General features: G+C 36.1%; 1 protein-coding gene and 1 long non-coding RNA gene across 7 annotated transcripts in view; both read right to left on the reverse strand.

Annotated features, from left to right (window-relative positions):
- The window catches only part of NFAT5 (nuclear factor of activated T cells 5), a 114,283-nt gene extending 100,648 nt beyond the window's left edge, over nucleotides 1-13,635 (reverse strand). For 4 of the 6 annotated variants that reach the window (XM_064489017.1, XM_031458171.2, XM_031458169.2 and 1 more), the window contains exons 1-2: nucleotides 13,240-13,635; nucleotides 11,481-11,534 (exon numbers count right to left, since the gene is read on the reverse strand). In XM_064489017.1, coding sequence (XP_064345087.1) covers nucleotides 11,481-11,534; nucleotides 13,240-13,312 — 127 coding nt within the window. In that variant the 5' untranslated portion in view covers nucleotides 13,313-13,635. The remainder of the gene's footprint in view (nucleotides 1-11,480; nucleotides 11,535-13,239) is intronic. The other 2 variants (XM_064489018.1, XM_031458172.2) reach the window with 1 other exon arrangement.
- Nucleotides 13,636-24,450: 10,815 nt separating this feature from the next.
- The window catches only part of LOC116154845 (uncharacterized), a 59,605-nt gene continuing 59,369 nt past the window's right edge, over nucleotides 24,451-24,686 (reverse strand). The window contains exon 4 of the long non-coding RNA XR_004138885.2: nucleotides 24,451-24,575. This is a non-coding gene — a long non-coding RNA (uncharacterized LOC116154845). The remainder of the gene's footprint in view (nucleotides 24,576-24,686) is intronic.

Genomic DNA, 24,686 nt, shown 5'->3' on the forward strand with positions numbered 1-24,686 from the left:
CTACAGATACAGATATAGATATAGATATAGACATAGATATTTTTAGAATGTATCTATAAATAATATTGCTAAGTCCTACTTCCCATTGACATATTTTTAAGTGAAATTTGCTCCTAGGAAATAACAGTTAAAGATTAAAAGAGAAATTTAGTAGTTGATGGGGGTCAGAGATTGACAGAAGTGGTCCTCACACCCACACACAGAATTCACTCTACTCAAGTCCCAAGGAAAGTATGCCAAGTAAGAGCTGAGAAAGCTAGGTTATAAAGAACTGATGTTGAATAAAAAGGTCCATTTCCAGTTCTACAACCACCTTATATTAACTGGTTATTCTGTTCTCTGGGGTACAGAGTTTTGAAAACTTTTTTATTGAGGCCCACCTTACTTAAAAAAAAAAAAAAAAACCTCCAAAACACAGAGGGGAAAAAGAAGTCCTTTTGAGAACAATTATATTTTCTGATAAAGGCACCAAACATCTATGCCATAAAACTAAGGTCACAACTAGTTTTCTTAATTATCCATGATGATCCTAATATCTATTAATTTAACTAACCATTCTAGATTCTACTAGATTCTGTAACATACAAAAGTTCCTTGAAGAGAACTTTTGCTCACTATTTTACAGTCATACATTTTGCCCTAGAGCTGTCCTTTTCAAGCATCAAGAGAATTTTCTTATTTGAGTATTCTGGGTATAGTGAACAAATCCACCTCTATTTTCATCTGAATTATCTAAACCTTTGTCTTTACAGATTAAATAGCTCCAATTCTTTAAAGGCCTAGGTTTTCATCTGTAGTCATTTTAACACAGTTATTATTCCAATTAAAGCTCTCTACATGGTTATATATAACTAGAGTACAATTCTCAAGACTTTCAATACCATTCCTTCCTTCTTTTCTGGATGTGGTATTCATTCATTTATTCATTCATTCGAAATATCAAGCACCTTTCAGATAGAAAGCATTTCTGCCAGATGCTATGAGAATGCAAGGTATAGTCACTGTCCTTGAGAAAAATACCATCCAGTATAACTTTTTAAACAAAACTGGACTTTACTAAATGTTCTTAATAGTTTACTGCTGCTTTAATTCTATGGCTGATTCTAATATTTTACAATTATATTACCATGGTTTGGGTTTTCTTTCCTGAACACAGGCATTATCTAGTACTTTAATACTAAAGCTCTCCTAGGTTTTGAGAGACTTTTTCTCAAATTATTTCCATAATTTCATTAACACTTAAAAACAATAATTAAAAGGAATAAAACACTTAAAAATGAATGTTTAAAAAGAAGTGTAAAATGTATACTTTGAAAACTACAAAACATTGTTGAAAGAAATTACAAAGACCTAAATAAAAGGAAAGACATCCCATGTTCATAGAGAGTAAGACTGAATACTATATTAAGATGGAAATGCTCCTCAAACTAACCTACAAATTCAGTGCAATCCCTACTAAAATCACAGCTCACTTTTTTGCAGAAATTCAGAAGTTGATCCTAAATTTCAAATGGAAATTCAAGGGACAATGAGTAGCCAAAACAATTTTGCAAAAGAACAAAATTGGAAGACTCACCCTTTCCAATTTCAAAGCCTATAGTAATCAAGACAGTATGTTACTGGCAGAATAGACATAAAAATGAATAGAAAATTTTAGCAAATCATGTATATAAAAAGCACTTGTATATATAAAGAAACCTTACAATTCACAATATAAAAAACAAATATTTCAATTTAAAAATGAGAAAAGCCTTTAATAGACATTTCTTAAAAAAAGATATATCAATGGCCAATAAATACATGAAAAGATGCTCAACATCATTAGTCGTCAGGGAAATGTAAATCAAAACCACAAGACACTGCTTCATGCTCACTAGAGATGAATAAACAAAAGACAGATAATAACAAGTGTTGGAAAGGATGTGGAAAAATCAGAACCCTCGTACACTGTTGCTGAAAATGTAAAATGGTGGAGCTACTGAAGAAAGTAGTTTGGCAGTTCCTCAACAAGTTAAATCTAGAGTAACCATATGATCCAGCAATTCCACTCCTAGGTATATATTCAATAGAAATGAAAACATCTGGACACACAAAAACTTGTACACAAAATGTTCACAGCACATTGTTCATAATAGTCAAAACAACCCATATGTCCATCAACTAATAAGTGAATGAATAAACAAAATGTGGTACGGATCCATTAAACAGATTATTACCCACCCATAAAAAGAAATTAAAAACTGATAACATGCTACAACATGAATGAACCTTGAAAACACTGCAACAAGTCAGTCACAAAAGACCACATAATGTATGACTCCTTTTATATGAAATGTCTAGAATAGGCAAATTCATAGAGACAAAAAGTAGAGGAGTGGCTGTCAGGGCCTGGGGACGGGAATGGGGAATGACTGCTAAATGAGTAAGGAGTTTCTTCCTGGGGTGATGAAAATGTCCTAGAACTCTATATTGGTGCTGGGTGCACAACACTGTGAATGGACTAAAACCCACTGAATTACATACTTTAAAATGGTTAAAATATAAACTTTATGTTATATGAATTTCATCTCAATTAAAATAAAAGATAATCAGGAGCCAGGTATTTAAGAATTTGGATTTCAAAGCCTATGGACATCATTAAAAGATTTTTAATCAAGCAGTATGATTAGATTTGTATTTTAGGAAGATAAACACTGCACAACATAGTGCTGTGAATGCCTAAACCTGAGTATATAAATTTAGCAACATCTGATTTGGGTATTCAGAAATAAAATCCTGGTTCCTTGCTACATCTTAAATAAATATGTTTGCCAACTAATTTACCTCTAGATATGCATTTTTTACTTATTTAACAAATACTTACATAGTGCTTACTATGTGCCAATCATTATTCCAAGTGTTTTAGAAATATTAACTCATCTAATCCTCATAACAAATTTGAGTCTGTTATTTCCAGTTTATAGAAGAACAAACTGAGTCGAGAAAAGTTAAGTAACTTGCCTGAAATTACACAGCTATTAAGCAATGCATGTTTTTGAATTGGGCTTTTATTCACAAGTCAGATAGATATGTGGGACTTTTTGATTTGCTTATTATTATTTTTACCATTTTTAATTTCTAAGAAAAGTACTTCATACTCTTCAATTTCAACTCTTTTGTTCATCTCTTCTCAATTCAGTATGCACTAAATTTTCTTCTGTGTAGAATTTATGATCATTCTATCCATTCTTGTGAAATTTGATAGAAAAATATTTTCAAGAAAGTTATTTTTTTATTTTATTAACTGTATTTTACACAGTAAACATGTTATTTACATTTACTATAAGAGTAGTAATTTAGGTAACTAATGACTTTCTGTTCTTCCACTACTTCACTACGTAGTTAAAAATAACAATAATAATAATAATAATGAGGCTTTTGAAGGAATTTAGTCATGTTATCAGAAGTATGTTTTTTTAATATTATATATGTTTTCATCCTATACTCAATTTTATAGGTAAAAATAAACTAAAAAATGGAAAGTTATTCAAAAAAATCATAAAATTCAAGCTATTTCCCATTCATTTTACATTAGCCTAATATTCTAGAGTATGATCTAAAAATAAAAATGGAAAAAGAAAAATAGAAAAGTCGTAGAGTTCACAATACAATTTTATAAAAATTTTTTCAGTTAAGTTTTAATTTACAGTATTTCTAAAGTCATCATAACTGTCCATTATCCTGGTGCTTATAAACTGAATATTTATATTTGTGACCATTAATTTATTATCATTAACTCCAATTTACAGCACTTTTTTTTCAAGTAAAATCTTTGTTTCAGAATGAAAACCCAACAAGCAAGTTACTACTTAAAAATTGGGAAAAAAAAAAAGAGAAACAGTAAAAAATTCTCTAAGACTTCTAATTACAACTCTATTGAGAAAGATAGCTGCTTATTCGCTTAAGCCTATGTCTGGATGTTTCACTGCTGTAAGACACACTTTTAAACACAAGGTGTTTTATTGATTTACCCAGACAATTACAAAGAAAACTTTAATTAAAACAAATACTTAAGGGTTAATCAAGCCCCCATCAACAAACATTTAATTGTTCTGTTACATTGTTTAACAAAAGTATTTTAATGTCTAATGTCCAAACTAGCAGTATAGTATATAGTATATATGATTACTGGGCAAAGGTGAATTTTATCCAAAATTAGTATTTATGACACACAGTTAAGAACAAGACAGTACTCACTTGTATGGAACAGAAAGCTCATATCCTGTTTTTACCTTTATGCTTAACTTACAGAAATTATCAGAGCATAAATAATTACGTACCCACTACATAATCCTCAACTCTATAACCCTTTGAAGACTTAAAACTATTTTTAAAAGAAAGTTTAAAGTTTTACACTTCAATTTACAATTATTAAGTACAAGCGCAAACTATATGCTCAGGTATACTTTGCACAAAAGTACTTCCCTATTAATAAAGAGGAACTTCATATTAACTTCATTCTCCATTCCCTTTAAAACTGTGTTATCACTGTTTATTCACATATAATCTCTTCTCCTAAACTATAAGCAATATGTGGCCAGGATATATGTGTAAATTCATTCTCAGTGAATGAATAAGTAACGATATTAAGACTTAGTAACCTATACTTGCACCTAAGCTTAAAAAAACCAACTCTACAAAACTACACATGGCTACATTATAGAATATAGGAATATATAAGAGAGTAAAAAAACCTTATTACCTTTATGTCCTTAAAATAACTTTCCTTTTTAGAAGGTTACAGTGTTTGAACAACAGAAGTTAAAGAGAAAAGAGTATACACTGTATACTGTAAGTCAGTGTGTACTGTATAAATCAATCCATTTATATGAAATTCTAAAAAAAAAAGGTCAAACTAATCTATGGTAAGGAGATACATATTAGTAGTTGCCTCAGGGGCTGGAGTAGGCAGAACTGGCTACAAAAGAGCAAGTGGTAACTTTATGGGATGACTGAAATACTCTTTATTTTGTCTCTAGTGATTACACAAACATACTTGTTTAAAACTCAAGGAACACTTAAAATGGGTGTACCTGTGTACCTCTATAAAGATGGAGTCTTTTTTTAAAAAGAGAAAGAGAGAAAAGATACAAGAAGTAACAGCAGAACCAACAAGCAAAATGTAGAGTACCATGAGAAAATGGAGACATGGGTAGAATGGGAAGATAAAGAAAAAGAGGGAGAGAGTGGAAAAGAAGAACCAAAGTAAATTAACAAGGCCATATGCGAAGTATCACTATTCATATAGCATTTCATAGTTTTCAGAATCTTCTAACGTTATTTCAATTGTGACTTCCTCACAACTCTTAGGTAAGCAAGATTGACAATAATGTCTCTGCTGAAGAAAAGAAATACTTATACGATTTTCAAAGTGGCCTAAGGCTAAACTACAATTAAGATCCAAAATTTCTACTTCCTAACACAGATTTTTCAGGAAGTTCAGAAACAAACACCAACCATAACAAGAAACAGAACTCCCAAAGCTCTATGTTAGTACTGCTTTTTCTGTTGCTCATCTATTCTCAAGTTTAGTTAGGCTCTGAAACATGCCATCAGAAATGGGATGCAAAGACTTCTATGCTTCCATAAAACTACCACCAAAGAAATAAAGAGCTCCATGGTATCCTTCATTTTTAAAGCAATTTTCCTTAGATGGTGGCTTGCTTACCCTTCCCCCACTTTTCACTTCTGAGCACCATTGTCAGTCAAAACAGAGGCAGTTCAACCAGCAGGGTGCTTCAGCTACATCTTAAAGACACCCACCAAAGCCAGGCAATGATTTGCTAATTTTGAGTGTTAAAATACTCCTCAAAAGAGTCATCATCTTAATCTTTCCTAACTTTTATGTGTAGCTTACAAATTTTCTCTCATTACTTTATGGGAATTGTTAAGCGAAAGAAATCTACAAAAAGTACTCTTTTTATACCATTTGAACAGTAGTGGTAATCTTATTAGGACCTCAGTGCAAATGCCAAATTATCACATTTGTACTGTGAGAGTCAGTATAAACTCAAAACTCTGGGGTAAAATAGTCAAGTTTCAAATTCCAGCCTCCTCCATTAGCTGTGTGATGTTAGGAAAATTAGTGAATCCCTCTGTACCTCAGTTTAGTCATTTATGAAACAGGGATAATAATAATACTGTCTCACAGGATTCTTCTGAGGACTAAAGGTGGAAAATATCTGTAAAATGCTGGTAACACACACATTGCTCAAAAAATGTTTTCAATTATCACTAACATTGAATTTATTATTCTTTCTTCTCTTTAACTACCAGCACTGTTTCTTTTAACATGTCCTACAAAGACTGCTTTACATAGATTTTTTTTTTAAGTAAAACTAAATTTATAAGGGATTAAGAGTAATCAACAACTTGGCTCATTATTTTTTAGTAACTCTTCTGTTCTTGTCTCACTTTCAAAACCAACTACCAAATTTACTAAAGGACTAACCATAACATTTCTGAGTGGGAAAGAAGCAATAAACACTCATGGTTAGTCAGCAGTCAATCATTACCTACTTATCAAGTAAGTACAAAAAAATAAAAGCAAGGAAAAAATCTATTTTAAATAGTTATTAAGAATAAATAAAAGTAACTGAAAAATCTCATGTATCACATCTTTAGCTCAAATCATCAAAAATATAGCTCCTTCATCACTACATCAGATTTCAATTGTATTTGGAGGCTAAAATCATTATCTGTAGTTAATCCATAAAGAATACTTCAACCTTTTCATTCAAGTACATCTTTATAATTAGTGTATTATACTTTATTTTTTTAACCTCGGTTTTTATTAAAACAGCAAATGAAAGACATGTGAATCTCTTTTGCACAACTTGAAATAAAATCTTGGCAACAAGAAAAGACAGCAGCATTATAAGCAACATTTCAATTGAAGAATAAACGTCCTTTACCTCTCTAAAATTAACAGAATTATCCTCTATCACTACATAATCAGGCCCAACTGATGTCTCAGAATAATCTGATCTTTATTTTTTTCTAATAACTTATTATTCTTAAAAGAAAATGTAATCTGATGAGTCAATTTTTCCTAGTAAAAAGTGGCTATTTTTATATATAATATTGATCACAGTAAGAAATGTTTTTCTGAAAAAAAAACGTTTTTCTGTACTATCATTTTCAAGTTTTAGGGGACTGCTGGAAAAATTACAGTAGAGTCAGGAGTGAATTAAGAGCAGTCCAAGACCCATCTGATTAAGTATGAATTTCTATCCTCTTATTGTAATAACCAATAGAATTCTAGTATTGAATAAAATAAAATAAAAATAAAAAGCAGAGTTTAAGAAGAGACATAAAACAATGACAGGAAATCACAGAAAGATGGATCCTAGAAACAAAAATTTGGATGAACACCTTACTAACACAAGACCTAGGAAGAGAAATAAATCAGCCTAGTGACAATTCAGAAATATTCCATAAAACCAGTAAAAAACAGATTGTAATATTTCATATTTTCTTTTAAAAATCTTCCAATCTTAAATGTTTAAGTTATATCAGGACTACATCATATTGGTGTTTAGCTCTTATTTAACCAGTTCTTTAATTCGATCCAAATGTAATTCCTTAACTCATACTTTTGAAAACATTTAATGTAATTTCTTAATTCATACTTTTAAAAGCATTTTAATATTTTAATCCATTGTTTTTATTACTCTATTTTTTCCAATTTGCTTGTATTATTTTTCCTGTTTCATCTGATTTTCTACCATCTTATCTTACATCTCTGTGTTTCTAGAATGACCTCTTCTTATATGTTTACTTTAGTTTAATTTTTATCTCAGTTTTTATATGGCAAATTATATATGCCAAAATTAACAGTTTTTAACACAAAAAGTCTAAGAAACAGTACCTTTTTCTCTGTAGTTGAACTTATTTTCTAGGAACTCCAAAGAAGAATCCTAACCTTCAAGTCTGAACATCAGAGGGATAAACCATTTTACTTTTTTTTAATGTACACAAACTATCTTCTTTAAAAAAGGTAGAAAAAGTGCAAAAATAGAATCAAGTAAAAACTTGTATATATTTTTGTCCCGTATTTTTCCTATGCAAGTTATTTTTAAGATAATTGCAATAGTATCTTTTATTTATTTCATCAAGAGTTTCACATGTAATAATGGGGTCATCAGAAACATTATTATTATGTATTATTGCATTAATAGCTAGACCCCTTTTCCACTGTTTGGCAATCACCATATTAAATAAAAAGGTAGTAGCAGAACTATATAGGGTGACTAGACTAGACTATAACAGATGTTAACTAAACTTATTATGGGTATTGCTTTCCAATGTATAAATATTAAATCATTACATTGTGAATTTGAAACTAATATAATGTAACACGTCAACTATACCTCAATTAAAAAAAACTAATTTCCTATTCCTAAAATGTGGGGAGCAGAAGGAAGCATTGATATGTAGGATAAATGCAAACAAAGTGAGTATTAAAGAGATTTTGAATCTATTTTTAAAGCTAAATACCCAACTGCAGGTTTTCCAACCTCGTTTTCCTAAAAAAGAACTTTAATTTATAAAATTAATTTTCTGTAAAAAATTTAACAAATCATAAGATAACAAATTATCCTCACTCTGGGCTGAGTTTTTAATTATTAGATGGAAATCTAGACAACTGATGTAATGCATACATACATAAATATTACTAGACAATACTTCATATTATATACCATACGGAGTCAGTATAGCATAGTAGTTAAGAGTGAGACCACCTGAACTGGAATCTAGGCTCTACAACTCACCAGCTGTGTGACTTTGGGTAAATTTACTGAAACTCCCTATGCCTCCTTAGCTTCCTCAACTGTAAAATGGGATAATAATAGCCATCTCAAAGGGCTGTTCTGAGAATTCAGTGAATTCATATTTGTAAAGTTCCTGGCACTTAGTAAGCACTATATGGATGGTTGCCGTTTAAATTTTTTAAAATTTAGCTTTTACTGAACACTTAACTATGCACTAGGCTTCACATGAATTTGCCTCAAATAATCTTTATAGCACCAATGATGAAGATATTATTATTGCCACCATTTAAAGATGAGAAAATCGAAGCACAAAAAGATAATACGACTAAGTCGAGATCATACACAGAAATCGGAACAAAGATTTGAACCCAACTCTGGCCTACAATTTTTAGCACAGATTGCTCCTATACATTAGGAGCATAGCCTCCTGCTGTAGTATATCTTGCTGAAATAAATTAAAATATATATATTTTTGGAAGAAAATAAGACTATTTTAAAAAGCAATTTGAGAAATATCACTAGAATACAGAAGCACTTATATGAAATGATTATAATGTCTGATATTTGTTATAAAATAACACAGCTTGGGGGAGGAGCGAGGATAAAAGAAACAAGATTAGACATACATTGATGACTGTTAAAGCTTAGTGGTATAGGGGGGCAGGTATAGCTCAGTAGTAGAATGTATGCTTAGCATACACAAGGTCCTGGGTTCAATCCTCAGCACCTCCATTTATAAATAAATATATTTTAATAATAAATAAACAAATAAATAAAACTAATTACCTACCCCCTCACCAAAAAAAAAGCTTGGTGATGGGTATATGGGGTTCAACATTTTATTCTACTTCGGTGTATTCTCTAAAATGTCCATTAAAAAGGCTGAAAATAGAAATAAGGTACATAGATTAAATACATTCATTACACAAGCAAATAACTTTCTTATGATTCCCTGTCAAAGATATAAAAGGACATGACATACTTGATACTTATACACTATACAACTTATACACAATCTGTAAAAGGTGGTCTTACTTTAAATAATTGAGTATCCTCTCAACTAAAATGAAAACTTATTAAAAGTATTCAGGCATAAACATCTAAATATACATATGAAATGGTTGTCTGCATTTCCATCAACTTGTTAAAAATATCTGCGTAAATAATTAACTCTTTCTGCTGCCTGATCTCTATGATTATGACACCCTGGTTTGTTGCCCAGAAAATGGATGAGTTTTTGTACAGACAAATATGACACCACAACAGGGTCACAAATTGAACAATATAAATAAAAACAACAAATTTGTTTCACTAACAAACACTTCAAAAAATTCCTCACCTCAAATTATTGATTTTCACTCTAATATATGTCTATGGGCTTTTTATAAGTATAAATATAATCAATAATTAATTTGAGGACATTTTATATGCTTTAAGTTATAGTTAAAACAATTTACCAGACACTAAAGGAAAAAAATCCAACATTTATTAAGCCAGACACAATACTAGGAATTTGCATACACATTAGCACACTAAATTTAGGAGACTATATACATTTTTAGAGAAAGAATATTAAAGTTTAAAGAAGTAAAATCAATTGCCCAAGGTCACAGAGCTAATAAGTAGCTAAACTGGTATTCAAACTTCAGCTTAATTACAAAAACCACTTTTTCCCCTGCAATACCAAACCAGCATATGGTAGACAAACACCTACATTCAAGTAAAATTTAAATATTCAGGGCCTTTTTTAAGTGGACTATAAAATGTTTAAGTTTCTGGTTACCTATATATTTTACAGTGGCAGGTTGGCTTTGGGTAAAGAGCACCAACTAAAATACAAAAGCATTGTTTCTACTACTGTATAACTGTTTTTTTCCCCCAAGTCCCTTAATTTCAGCCTCAGGTTGCTCATCTCTATAATGGGGAAATCAGTATCTTTGATGCCCAACTTCCAGGATTACAAAATTCAAAGATGATATATGTGAAATCACTTCAAAAACTACAAGAACAACACAGTCTTTTTTGACTTCAAATACTAAAAACAACACAAAATAAAATTTTCTAAAGTAACTGTTAGCTGTTTAAATTATTCTACACATTCTATTAACATTTCTAGAACGTTCCAAAGCCCTTTTTTCTAAGCATAGCTCAACCATCATCTCTATTACTTGGCTTTCCTTATCTTTAAAAATAATGGAATAGTAATGGCATCAATGCTTTTGTAATAAATAATTAATATACCATTTTGAAATGCTCAGCATATAAAAGTTCTAAATTCTGACTTTTCAAACTAAGTATGTATTTGTTGTCACTATTTTAGTTATATTCGTGATCTTAATGTTTGATCCTTTTCCTATTCAGTTTGGTTTGTATAAAGTTAGAATTAAGATCTGGACTTCTAAAGTAGAACAGTCAACACATAATTTTTAATGATTTTGTGGGGTTTTTTCCAAGCTTCTCAAAGCAGATACAATAGCTAACAAGGACATCAAACACAGCAACAAAATCCCCTGAAACATTCAGCTGCCCTAAAAGAAGGATCAGGCTCTTAAGGAGAAAACTACATTGTATGAGTTTGCAAAGTTTCACACTTTCTCATTTAAACTCCATTTCAGAGAAAGCCTTTGCATACTCACACAACATGCTTTAAAATGGCACTTTGCTGACCTTCCAATAGTCCAGCTCTATGAAAATTCTGTGATGGGTGTAACTTCAGAGAATCTGAAAAACACAAAAAGTATTAAGTACTTTTTATGCTGAATAATTTAAAAATAAAAAAAGCCAAGGATAGCATACATCTCTTATATAACTGTTATGTTTTTTCAAGAGCTAAAGTATTTCTGAATACGTTCTCTGCAAAAGAAGGATAAATTCCCTCTATGTTGGTCTCTGTGCTAAACTTAGACTTTCATAAAGCATTTGTTTCATGGAAAATTATCTGATGATTACTGCCCAAATGGTGTTAATGTCTTGACTATTTTTAGCACCCAATTGTACCACATTAGCCCTCCTCTAAGAATCACCGCTTGATAACGTCTCTTCCTTCTGACAACCAAAACTACAATATTTCCGAACAACTTCAGGTAACGTGGCCCGAAAAACATTCTACAGGATGGTGACTGCCAACTAAACCCATCAGAGCAACAGACAATGGCTACAGTTACTAAGTAGGACTCTGTGTACAAACTCAATAGTCAGTCTAAACCATCTCACTCTGATTCACTTAAACGACATAAATAAACTAAGGCGAAGCTGAAGCCCCTCTTTTTGGAGGAGGTGAAATCAGCGGATGGATAAATCAAACCAAAAACTGAAGAAACTGAATTTCTCAGGAAGGAGGTTCACAATGGCACACACAAAAAATTTTAATACGGCTAAATGAATAGCTAATTGCCCAGGTTTATCTTTTGCCCCCTTCCAGTGATTTAAAAAGTGATGAAGAGTGCAGTGGGATCGTTGTGGTTTGATGGCCCTTGCACAGGGAACCTATTCTAACACTTTCTTGTGGTGTCCAGTATAGGAATTTAGCCCCAGAAGACATCAGCTCGTGTTAATATTTTATATCCCGGGAATCCCCTTCAGGACTTAGCCAAAAGAGTTTTAAAATGGGAAGCTCTGTCCAATGCCCACTCCCTGCAACAAGCCCCTGAACCGCAATGAAACAGAAAATTCTCAAAGGGCAGCGACTGTGCCTAAGCCGGTACCCCTGGGACAGGAGAGCAGTAAAACTAATCCAGAGAGAACACCACTATCTTTGTAAAAGAAACGGAGAAGTAAGTAAGTAGAATGCCACAGAGGTGGATAGAGAGAGGGGAAAAAAAGAAAATTCGGGCTCTTTCCAGCAATAAGATGACGAGGAAAGGACGCCTGGTTGAGAGGGGCCGTCCCAACAAGGGGAGGGAGTGGACTAGGCCGGAGGGAGAAGGGGGTAGAACCACGGCGCATAAACAACCTGGAGGGGGAAGAAAATGGTGACCCTGCACCCAGAACCAGCTCCAGGCCAAGCCGCCCGTTTGGGGCAACTTTGCAGGGGAGGATGGTCCTGGTAAGAGGAGCCGCGGCGCACATATCGCGCCGGCCCCAGCGCGGGGCCCAGTCCAAGGTGATTCCCGAGCCGGGGAGGCCAGGGCCGGCCTCTTGAGGAGTGTGGCGGGGCCGGACCCACCGAAGGACGCTCAGAGCCCCTGGTGCCGCAGAGACCCCGGGGCCGACGGCATTTGGGCCCCGCGCGGCCGGCGGCTCCCGGGGGGAGGGGCCGCCACTCCTCCTGGGCCCCTTCCGACATCACCCGACCCCATCGGCCTCTCCCTACCCTCCAAGGCAGGCCATCCCGGCCCGGGCTGGGCCGCCGCCCCCGACGGGGACCCCCCGGCTTCCCCGAGCCAGGCCTCCCCGCCCCCACGCCCCAGCCCCCAGCCTGACTCACCTCGCGAGTACAGGGACTTGGGCGACTCCAGGTCTAGGTCCGCGCTGAGCAATGAGATGAAGTCCGAGGGCATCGCAGCTCGACCCAGCCCGGCCCGAGGGCAGCGGGAGGGGGGGAGCGGCGGTGGCGGCGGCACCTCCTCTCCGGGACCGCGGGCACCGAACCGGGGGCGGCGAGGCGAGGGCGGCTGCGGCTGCCTCCTCCTCGAGGGCAGTGACTTCCACCGAACCGAGGACCGAAGAAACGACGGCGGGGTGCAGGGGAACTCCACGGGGACTAATTCCCGGCGAGCCAGGAGGGGGGGTTCAGGGCGGGGAAAGGGAAGGGGAGAGCCAACGGGTCCGTTTCTTGCTTCTCCTCAGCGAAAACTGACGGTCGCCGCCACCGCCGCCGCCGCTGCCGCTGACAGGAATCTGAGCCCCGCCCCCCGCGGGGCACTGCGCAGGCGCGGAGGGGGGTGTCTCCGAGCGGGGAAGAGCCGGGGCGGCCGCCGGAGGGAGGGGAGGCGCGCCACGGAACAGCATCAACAAGGGCTTCGCTTCCTGCCACCGCGCCCGGGGCTGCTGTTCCCCAGCCGGGAACGGGCCCCGCCGGCAGGGAGGGAGGGAGGCTGGGAGGTGTCCGCGCCTGGGGCCCCGGGGAAAGAAAAGGTATTTGCACCGACCTGGTGGCGGCGAGCCGGAGGCGACCGGCCCAGCGCCGAGCTGAGCGCCGGAGGAGACCGACCGGGGGAATCGGGACGTGTGCGGAAAGTGGAGACGGACCCCAGAACCCGGCGGCCAGGGCGGACTGGCTTGGGGTATCGCAGGGGAATGGAGTTTCGTCGCTTGCACTGTCACCATCCCTTTGGGGTTTTCGTAGCAGTGTCTAAGTTGAGTTGGCCAACTCAATTAGGAAATGACAGATAATATAGTAAAAACCTCGGGTTATTGGTAATTTTTTAATCAAAGTACTTTCTCCCCCTTCCTGAGCCCTTCCCCTTCTTTCTCTTCCCTCCTCCCCCAACCTTTAGAGGCTGAAAACTTTAAAAAGCGAGGGGAAAAACCATTCTGATGGTGCTGGGATGGCGATGGCCGGGTTTATTCGGAGTGGGTATAAAAGTCGGTTTAAAAATGAGTCATGTGAATCCACGTGGCTGTTGTAGAGGAAAAAGGGAAACAAGCAAACCTAAACACCGCTCTTCCAAATAGTTTTTCATTTTTTTACTTTTGGACCAGGCAAGGCGGGAGGAAGAACATCTTTAATTGAGTTTTTGCTATTCTGTTCATGGGGCCAAAAGTTTCCGTTGCAAAAACTGAAAACCCTCACTCACCTACACCGCAGACCGTTTCCTGACTCTAATAGACTTCTGAGAAATTTTTAATCAAGTTATTAAAATATCAATTGGAGTGCAGGGTATGCTACTTGGGAAACAATTTTAATCTTGTGTGGAATATTGATGCCAGCAGCCAGTTGGTTTCGATTCTGTTATTTTATCTACAAAGATAGTTACAAATCATAAAAATGAGTCTGCTGCTATATATATAATTTATAGAGCCTTTCCCCTAGGAATTTGGACAATTCACCTGGACTTGCAGTGGTGGAGATGGGGGGAAGAAGCTCTCAGCAGGGGGCCCCTGCAGGTGTCTCTAGGGTGGGGCCTTTGCAAAGATTTACCTGCAGACCTAGAATTTAAACTTGTGTCATCAGAATCTCTGTATCTTAACATCTGAACATCTGATTCCAGGTTGCTCAATTCTTTTCACTGCATTCTGTGTAGTAAGTAAGTAATCAGCCCTGTGAACATTTTCTTCCTGTCAGAGGTAAGAAAGCTTCTCATAACCACCCCAAGAACAGCAGAGCAGAACAGGAAACTATCCTCAAATCTCCATCACCTCTGTATGCTGTTGTAACAAGTCCCAAGGGAAGTCCCTTCAAAACTGGTCAGAGTCCCACTCATTTGAGAGAGGAAGATTCAAACCCCACATTGCCCAACAGGCCAAGGGCTAGGCCAAGGCTTTTGAATCTGAGTAAGAGTAAACACCTGTTGGAGACCTCTCCCCTCCATTAGTCAATAAATAATGTGAGGAGAGGAAGTTGCAATGCACCAGGCAGAACCCCAATACTAAAAAAAAAAGTTGGGTGAATCACTCTGAGCGTATTCCTCTTCCCCAGGCTTATGTAATAATTCAACAAATTTAGGGTATAGGAAATCCCCAGTGCTGTTCTGACCCTAATTAACAAGACGAAAATTGGCAAGGCCTCTTCCTTCCCCTTTCCTTCAACACTTCTCTGCCTTTTTGTGATTTTTTTCCCCCAGTAAGGATGTGTCATTGTTTATGTTAATCAGATTTCCCCTGATTAGCTAAGAGCAAAGTGAACAGAGGTCCCCCAAAGTGTGACTTGACCTAGACCTGTGAATTCTAAAGATTCTTTGGGCTCAGGCCCCACCCCACCAAGCTCTGCATCAAGCAGTGATTATATCTAAATGAATATTTGAAAATTCAGTGGTTAAACCCACCTCCCATCCTTTTACAGAGACAGGCTTTTTGAAAAAGTGTTTAAATGAATGGCCATGCTTTGCAATAGCATAAAGACCCAGATTTTCATTTTGTCCTTAAAATTCCAGTGACTAAAAACACAAATAAATTCATTAGTAAACAATGTTTGTTCTGTTCTGATCACAAAATACAATATGACCTACATGATATTTAGGGTTACCAAAAATAACTATCTGGTCATTGCGTTTTTAATCAATTACATGCTACCTCAAGTTCCTATGATATTTCCTTCTCTGGTCATTAATGTCTCAGTTGCTTCCCCCCTTGTATTTGATATTTGAAATAGTCTCTTGTCTTATTTTAAAAACCACTCTGTCACCCAAACATACATCTTCATTAAACTTTCTGTGTACACAATAAAAAGTAAGACTTTAAGCATATAAAATTTGGAAATTTCCTCTCACTGAAAATTACAATAGGATCATGGAACAAAACATAAAGAGGATTTAGTAGTTAGTAGAATTTCTTTATATTACTTCCCAGTTGCTATATCACATTCCCCAGTTACTTGATTAAAATCTCCCAAGAACCCAGATTCAACTACAAGGTTGTGTAGATTATGCAATATAGTGGCAGTTTTTATATTGATGGTGTGTTCTTTAACCCCTCCTGGACTTGTTTAGGCACTTAATGAATTGTGTAGCTGGAGCTACTCTCAATGAAAGAGGTTCAAATGTCAACCACTGAAAAGGAATTAAATAAACTCATACAGAGGAATGTGCTGTCATAGGATCTACAGAATCTTCGTCATCGTAGTACAATTAAGGCTGTTAAAATAATTTTAGTCACACGTATATTGTAGAGAACCTGCTAAACAAACACAAAACCTGAAAGGAAAATTTCCAGATTCAAGTCATAGACCAAAAAAAAAAGTTTAGACCGCAAATTATCTTTGTCCCACCTTGAAAGCATTCCTTAATAATGGAGAATTGATAGCGGTGGGAAATAGCAGTGACAGCATTTGCACTGAAATAGTAACCAGATTCTTGTTTGATTATGTTTATGTGTTCATTTTCACCCTTAGAACATATTCCAGGAATATTTCTGAAGGTGAAATTAGTTTTGATAGTTTTTCTGTTGAGTTTAGAATATTCTCACTCCCTACCTCTTTCAAAGTGCCTAAATCTGAAAATCAAGCATCTCATGCACTTTGATGAAGCACTTTATGAGTTGGTTGGTCTGAGTCAGAGTTTTCATTTGAAGTCTCATAGAAACCAATTGAGTCTCTCAAGATCTAGAATGATTGCAAGTCCTGAGATACACTGCAATAAGTCTGAATCAAGAGGACTTAGTGAGAAAAGAGAGAAATGCCAGAGGAATTCGAAGAAGGGTGAATCAGGGAGGAGAGATTTTAATGGGGAAATAGAAACTGCTTAGCCTATTAAACCAAGAAAGGAAAACTTCTCTAGGTCATCCCATCCCAACAGTAGGCAGGTTAGACTTATGCAAACTGCACAAGAACTTATTCCCACTGGCCTTGATACCATCACCTATGTTTGCTATGATGCTCTTTCCACATCTAATTATCTAATTATAATATTTATTAAGTCTAGTAGCCTCACCTCAGCTGTGATATTAGTGTGACCAAGAGTATGAATTAGAAATGGTTTTACAATTTCCTATTACCCTGTCTCTTTCATGAAGTTTTAACCTGAGGTCCATGGGTTTGCTTCAAATCATCTGTGATCTCCCTAAATTTGTATACAAAGTTTTGCAAGTGTGTACCTACATGCATCTTTTTCTTTGGGAAGAAGTTCTTTAACTTTCATAATATTTCTGGGGGGAAAAAAAGATCCATAACCCAGAAAAGATGAAAAACTATTCCTGTATAGGAAGAAAATCCACTCTTCCCTCTTTCCACAAATGGGCTCCAGAAATAATGCTAGATGCAGGAAACATGAAGATTTTACAAAGATGAATATGAGAAGTCAACTCTCAGCCTGATGGAGGAGATGACCTGTAAACAAACACACATTGTGACAGGTGCTAAGCTAGAGTTCTGTACAGGTGTCTAGAAATAAATTGTCCTTTTGCTTTCTTAGCTGATAGAGGGGAAGGGGAAGGAATACGACCTAACACATCACTTTTTCTTCTCTGCTTACTATCCCCCACAGCTGATACCTCTTCACTCCAACCCCAGTTTCCTAAAGTGGTTAAAAGAGGCTAGATAGTTGCCAGGCAAAGTTATGACTTTACAAATGTTTACATTGTGATGCATCACAGCTATTATGTGTTGATAGAAATATTCCAAGAAATACCTGGGCTTCATTGGACTTTGTCCATGGATGGTCAAAGAAACAGTGTCTTTTTTCAGGTTTGCTGAGGATTATGGCTAAATACTTAGGTTAAGGATGCAATGATAAAATAGTTGAATTGGTCATCCACAACTAAGCCCTAGAGTTGAAGGGCTAAGGTGAAGTTATTGGATAAACTAGACGAACTTTAGAAATAACATTTTCCACCTGAGAAGCATTTGTTTCACCTGAATAAGGAAAGGTGGACTGCTCCAAACGTGGGAAGCAACACATAAGAGATCTACCGACAGGTGTTGGAATCTAATTATAAAATATGAGGCTTAGAAATAATATTCATTTATTTATTCATTCAGTTTCTCCACCTGCAAAAATCCTACTTATCCTTCAAAGTCCAGCTCAGATATTAGTTCATCTGTGAATTCATCCTGAACCCTTCTAAGTAATATTAATTTTTCTCCCCTCTGGGTTCCCATAGCATTTTGTTCAAAATGTTGGTATAGCAATTATCAGTGAATTATATTACATGGGTCTTTCTCTACTATATTGTGAACACTTGGTTGTACAGTCTCTGAGAAAGTCAAAATTATTAAAACACATCCTTGCCTTAAATAAATTATAATTGATTGTGAGTGCATAATTTAGCACCCAGACAGAATAAAACAAACTCTCTCATAAGCCATGTATTGCTATAGGAATTTTGATGCAGTGTACAGAGATGGAGAGGATGAAAGGAGAAACTTAAAAAGTAAGAAAAGGGCAGAGGTGAAAAACCTTAAACATGACACCGAGGATTTTGTTCTTTATCCTCTAGACACTGGGGAGCCATTGAAGGTTTTTGAGGAGGGAAATGACCTGCCCAGAGCTGTATTTTAAGAAAGTAACAGAGGGAGAGGTGTGGAGAGTAAATTGGCAGCTAAGGGCCTGGAAAGAGAACACAGCCAAGAGTGAATGAGGCCTTAAAGGGTAGAGACTGAAAAAATGGAAAGAAGGCCTTGGGTATGTATTAAGGAATAAGAACCAAAAGGACTCAAAACTGCTTAAATGTCGAGTGAGGGAGAGAGAAAAGCCTGAGATCAGTGAAGAAAAGGAGATGATGGGCAAAATTTGAAACATCCACCAATAGTTTCTTCATTGTTGGAGTTCAGTGGCTTAGCCTATCAAAAAAGTATTTAACAGAGAAGCAAATGCCATTGCACATGAATTACCCAAGAAACTTTATACTTTGTTGCCTGGGAGCAGCAAAAACTCTAACCAGAAAAGAAATTACTTCTTACCAGTAGGAAATCCAAGTAAGCACAATTTGCTGACATTCAGTGAAAGAGTAAATTGATAAGAAACAAATCTACATGAGCATACATTCCCAATTTTCACTCTAAATGTACTTAAACATTAACATTTAAGTCTTTACATACTTACTTTAATAGTAACTAAATGTGGAAGAATTTCAAGAATCCTAAAGACCAACAATTCTTCTGAAAAGAGAAAAAAAAAAGGCTTGTAGGAATAAAAAGCAGTCACAATGTCTTTAAAGAAGATCAGTTTGCAAACCTTCCATTCATGGAAGATTTGGGTAATAATGGACCAAAGGTTTACTCTGGGAGGCGTGGACCAAGGACAAAAGCATTTAAAAGACAGGTTCAAGATAGGCTGAGGGAACTCTGTGCTTAGCCCTGGTTTTCTAAACTGGGGCCATCAGGAACAAGCAGGTTGTCTGCTCTCTGTAGTTATTAAATAAGTCTCTTTTGGGGTACAAGAGAAATATGAAGAGGCAGGAAGTTCAGGAAGAGAAAAACATGAGAGAAACATCTCTGGACAGTTGTTCCAGTAGATTTTCCTCCAGAGCGGAAGAAGATGTAATCTGTATCACTACTCATGAGCGAGTCCACCCCAACTTCATCTTCAGAGTTGGGGGCTGTCTTTAGATGTCGCACTCCATGGGTTCTAATTTCTCCTAGACAGACTTGGTGTTTTTTCTGCAGTGTTCAAATATCTCCACAGTCAAAAGTTACCGAAGGAGCATGTAATCACATGATCCAAGGAAATATCTGATGGATGTGTATTTCTCATAGCTGTTGTACATACTTATTTATGTTCAACCTATCAGAGGCTGCTTGATGAAGTGGAAAGTGAATGGACTTAGAACCAGGAGTCCTCTAAATTGTAGTTCTATGCATGTACTAAGCAGAGGATGTCCACTTTTGGAACATCCAGCAGGCAATCACACTTCTCCTGAGTAGTATGACTTTCCTCCAGGGAGGAGTTTTTGCTTTTCCTTAGACTTAATCCTGGGTGGAGTAAGGCTGGAGCTGCTGGCATCACCTTGCCACAAAGAGAAAATAGCCTGTCTGAAATGGAAGGAGCAGAAGCATTGCCAAGAGATGGAGAGAGAGAAAAAACAGAACCTGAAAAAAATCACTTTAGTCTCTGGAGGAAGCCATTCCTGTCTTCAATGATCTGAATTGATAAATTCCTTTTTTTCTTCTTCTTAAAGGATTTGGGATTGGGTTTTCTGTCACTTCAGAGTGAGAAAGTCTTAACTGGAATACAATCTGCCGAGGTTTATAAAATTCTCTTGGATCTTTATCTCTTCTCTGTGAGGTAAGTGGGTTAGATTTTTTATCAGGCAGTCATTGGGTTTGGCTGCTAGTAACAAACACCAGTGGCTTAGAGGTTTTATCTTCCTCATGCAAGGAGTCTGGATTAGGCAATTCAGAGCTAGTCTCGCAGTCCCATGATGCCATCAGGCAAACAGACTTTCCTCTCTGCCAGATTTTGAGATTTGGTCCCTTGTTGTCATGCTTGCCCAATGGCTGTCACCTCTAGGCATCCTGTCTGCATTCCAGGTGAGAGGAGAGTGGAAGGGTAAAGGGCAAAAGGAACAAGTCTGGTCCCTGGAAGACTTATGTAGTAGCTTCTACTTACATATCATTGGCTAGGACTGTGCCACATGGTCATCCCATATGAAAGGAAGGCTGGGAGATGTGTAGGTACATTAGATGGGTACATTGATCTCTGAGCACAGTTAGGGGTCCATTGGTAAGGAAGATGGGGGAGAAAAGGTGTTGGGTAGACAAATTATAGTCTGCCACAGACTACATAATGGCAAAGGTAAACACCCTCTCTGAAATCCTTTAATTCTAATCTATGTATTTTGTTTTAACTAAATCTTTCTTGATGGAAAAGTGCTAAACATTTTGTGGAAAGGGAGCACATTTTTTAAAATCTCAAATTTTGGAGAAGTAGAACTATATCTCATAAATGAAAAGACCATAGATACATGTGAAATATCAGATTATTAGTCAAAAACCCTTCACATTTATTATCAGTTCCATGAAACTTTCTTAAACTTTAAAATTTCAATCTTCACGAAGCCCATTCTCACTAACTTCAACTCTTCTGATCCCTATTTTTAATTGAACTAAGTTGCCTGGTTTTTCCTTCTAGTGTCCAGTACTTCTCAAATGATTTATATCCTCATCTTTTATCTCTCCAGCTAAATTGTAAACTTATAAAGAACAGAGCCCAACACTTAGCACAATGCTGGCTTATAGTGAGCAATGGATAATGGTTGAGAAATGAATGAATGGATAATTGCAATCTGAATTTCTATTTCTTTTCTCTCCTCAGAACTCTGTCCTCAATGCATGCTTGTTAACTGACTGCATCTCCGAGTCATTATCAAGGCAATTTGTATCCTAGGGAGCCAGCCTTAGAAAGCCTTCAATTTTCTACCTTTAAGTCCTCTCCACCTTTGTACATTCAGCTCAGCCTAGGGCGTCAGCACCCTGACCACCTCCCTTCACCTAATTGTTTCACTGAGGCCCCTTACCATTTTAACAGATTAAAGGTCTTACCTTCAGGAAATTCTTCTTATGTCTAAATTAAATTCTGTACACAGCCATTTCCTTCTCCTCTGCTCTCTAAATTGACAGGACACAGTAGGTAACATGTTCACCAATGCTTTATAAAGAACTGAGTGGGTTTTTTTTTTTTTTAATCAAAAATAAGTTACATGGGGGTTTTATAATGTCAAAGCAATATGTGTTCATTGTAAAAACCAAAACTAATAACTGAAAATACAAATAAGAAGTTAATAAATAACAATTAGTCAAAAACTCATAAACAACCACATAGAGGAGATCATTTAGTATATATCTTCCTAGAAAAACTCTAGGATACATTTTGTATCATATATACAAAAATTGGCTACACCATATATACTCTTATCCTGCCTTCTTGATGTAACTGTTTGCATTAGTACACATCACTACATGTTCTTAATAATGTGTGATGGCAAAGAGTATTTCACCATAGAATATAACTTTATTAGCCAATCCCCTACTTTTGTCACTTAGTTTATTTCCTTTTTGAAAATCTTTGTAAATACCACTGAGATGGACATCCTTGTAGCTAACCTGCGTTTGTTGTCTTTTCTTAATCAGTTCCCTTGGATATACCCCTCAATAAGTTTTACCTTGATGAGCAAAAATGAGAAACAATGTATGAAATGGGAGAAAGTGAAGCAAGTCCATAGTATCGCTTTACCATTATTTTGGGACCTAAAATTTGTTTGCCTTGCAGGTTCCAGGGCTTTCTCAGCATTGTATAACGCAGTGATTTTAAAATGTATTCCTGTGGCTCAACACCTGGAAATCTGAGCTCTCTGCAAAACACTGCAGAAATACTGATAGGGAAACTTGAAATCACAAAACTTGTAACTTCATGCTACATGAGAAACCATCCTATTTCAGCACCTAGTACAGACAAGCATGAGGTATCCATTTAAGAAAAGTGCATCAGAGAAAAATTTATAATTGAGAAAGTTTCACCTATTAATTAATTATTTTTCACAGAAACAGATTCACAGACAGAAAACAAACTGACAGTTACTGGGGGGGGAAGGGAATGGGAAGGGATAAATTGAGAGTTTGAGATTTGCAGATACTAACATATATATAAAACAGATAAACAAGTTTCTACTGTATAGCACAGGGAACTATATTCAATATCTTATAGTAACCTATAATGAAAAAGAATATGAAAAAAATATATGTATGTGTATGTATGACTGAAACATTATGCTACACACTAGAAATTGACACATTGTAAATTGACTATACTTCAATAAAAAAATGAAAAAATAATTATTTTTCTACTCTAATCTGAAAAATGGCTGGCATTATCTGATTTGATGAAGCTCAAAAACTTCTAGTGCTGGTGGAAAAGCAGAATATTTTGTTTTTAGTCTCTACTCTGCCACTTATTAAATGTATCTCTTAATCACTCTGAAACCTCAATCTCCCCCTCTGCAAAATGGGTTTATAATAGTACCTTTGTCATTCACAGAGTTATTATAGGGAGATGAGCTAACTTGTGAGAAAGTACTTTGTAAATTGTAAAATTGTAGCACAAATGTTACCAATAATAGTTATTGTAATTGATGAAGTGTTGAAAAATTCAAGCTTTACTAGAACTGAGTTTGTCACAAAGGTCAGACAGCATAAATGGTAATCCTAAATATACGAATTTAATGATTTGAGAGCACTCTATCAAACCTATCATCCAGTAATTATCTTATAGAAACAAATACTTAAATCAGCCTTCAAAAGGTAGGATTTAAAGAATTCCCTTCAGTTCTAAAAGTTCTTTTATTCTATGACTCAAGTGGGAAGGGACACTTACTCTATGAACTTTTATTGTTGTTGTTCAGTAGTTTATTCTTACATGGAAACTTAAAGGACCCAAACTTTAAAAATGAATAATTACTCAAAATGTAATAGTATCTCTATACTATGATGATAAGTCTGAAAAACAAGATATGAACAAAGATAGCAGGCGACCTTAAGAATATTTGCACCTACATGGTGGCTTTATAGATTTTTCTTCTTAAAATTTCCTTTATTCATAAGATATCATTTCAAATAATTTTTTTAATGTATAAAGAATAGTCTTTCCTTTTTGTCTTTTTTTCTTTCTTTTTCTTTAAAATTTATAATTACATTGGCAAATCAACTTAAAGAAATTCATCCAGGTTGAGAGTACTTAGAGTTCTTTGTCCCTTAATCAATTTATTCTCATCTAACTTTCAAAATATTTATAATTAGGTAGAAAATGTATCATTCTAATCTATGTTGTAGAATAATAAAACCAATCTTCCTGTCCTGGTTAGAAACAAATCACCAGATAAATAAATGGTATAGGTGAGGTGGAAAGAACACTGTAAAAGAGACAAAATTAAGGTCATCTCAATCAATGCAGAAAAAACATTGTGTAACATTCATTATTCAGTCGTGATTAAAACAAACCAAAACAAACAAACAAACAAAATCTCAAAGCAAGCTAGGAATAAAAGGGTTTTGTGTTTGTTTGTTTGTTTGTTTGTTTTTGCTTAAACAATAGAAATTTATTTTCTCACAGTTCTGGAGGCTAAAAGTCCAAGATCAAGGTGTCAGCAGGGCTGGTTTCTCCTGAGGCCTTTCTCCCTGGCTTGAGATGGCTGCCTTCTTGCTGTATCTTCTCATGGCATTTTCTCTGTGTGCGCCTAAAAGGGAATTTCCTTAACCTAATAATAGTTTAATTAAGATAAGGTTTGCTGCAAATGACAAAAAAACAGTGGCTCAAACAAGATAATTTATTTCTTACTCATGTGAAT

The sequence above is a fragment of the Camelus dromedarius genome, chromosome 9 (genome assembly GCF_036321535.1).
Source record: "Camelus dromedarius isolate mCamDro1 chromosome 9, mCamDro1.pat, whole genome shotgun sequence".
Lineage (NCBI taxonomy): Eukaryota > Metazoa > Chordata > Mammalia > Artiodactyla > Camelidae > Camelus > Camelus dromedarius.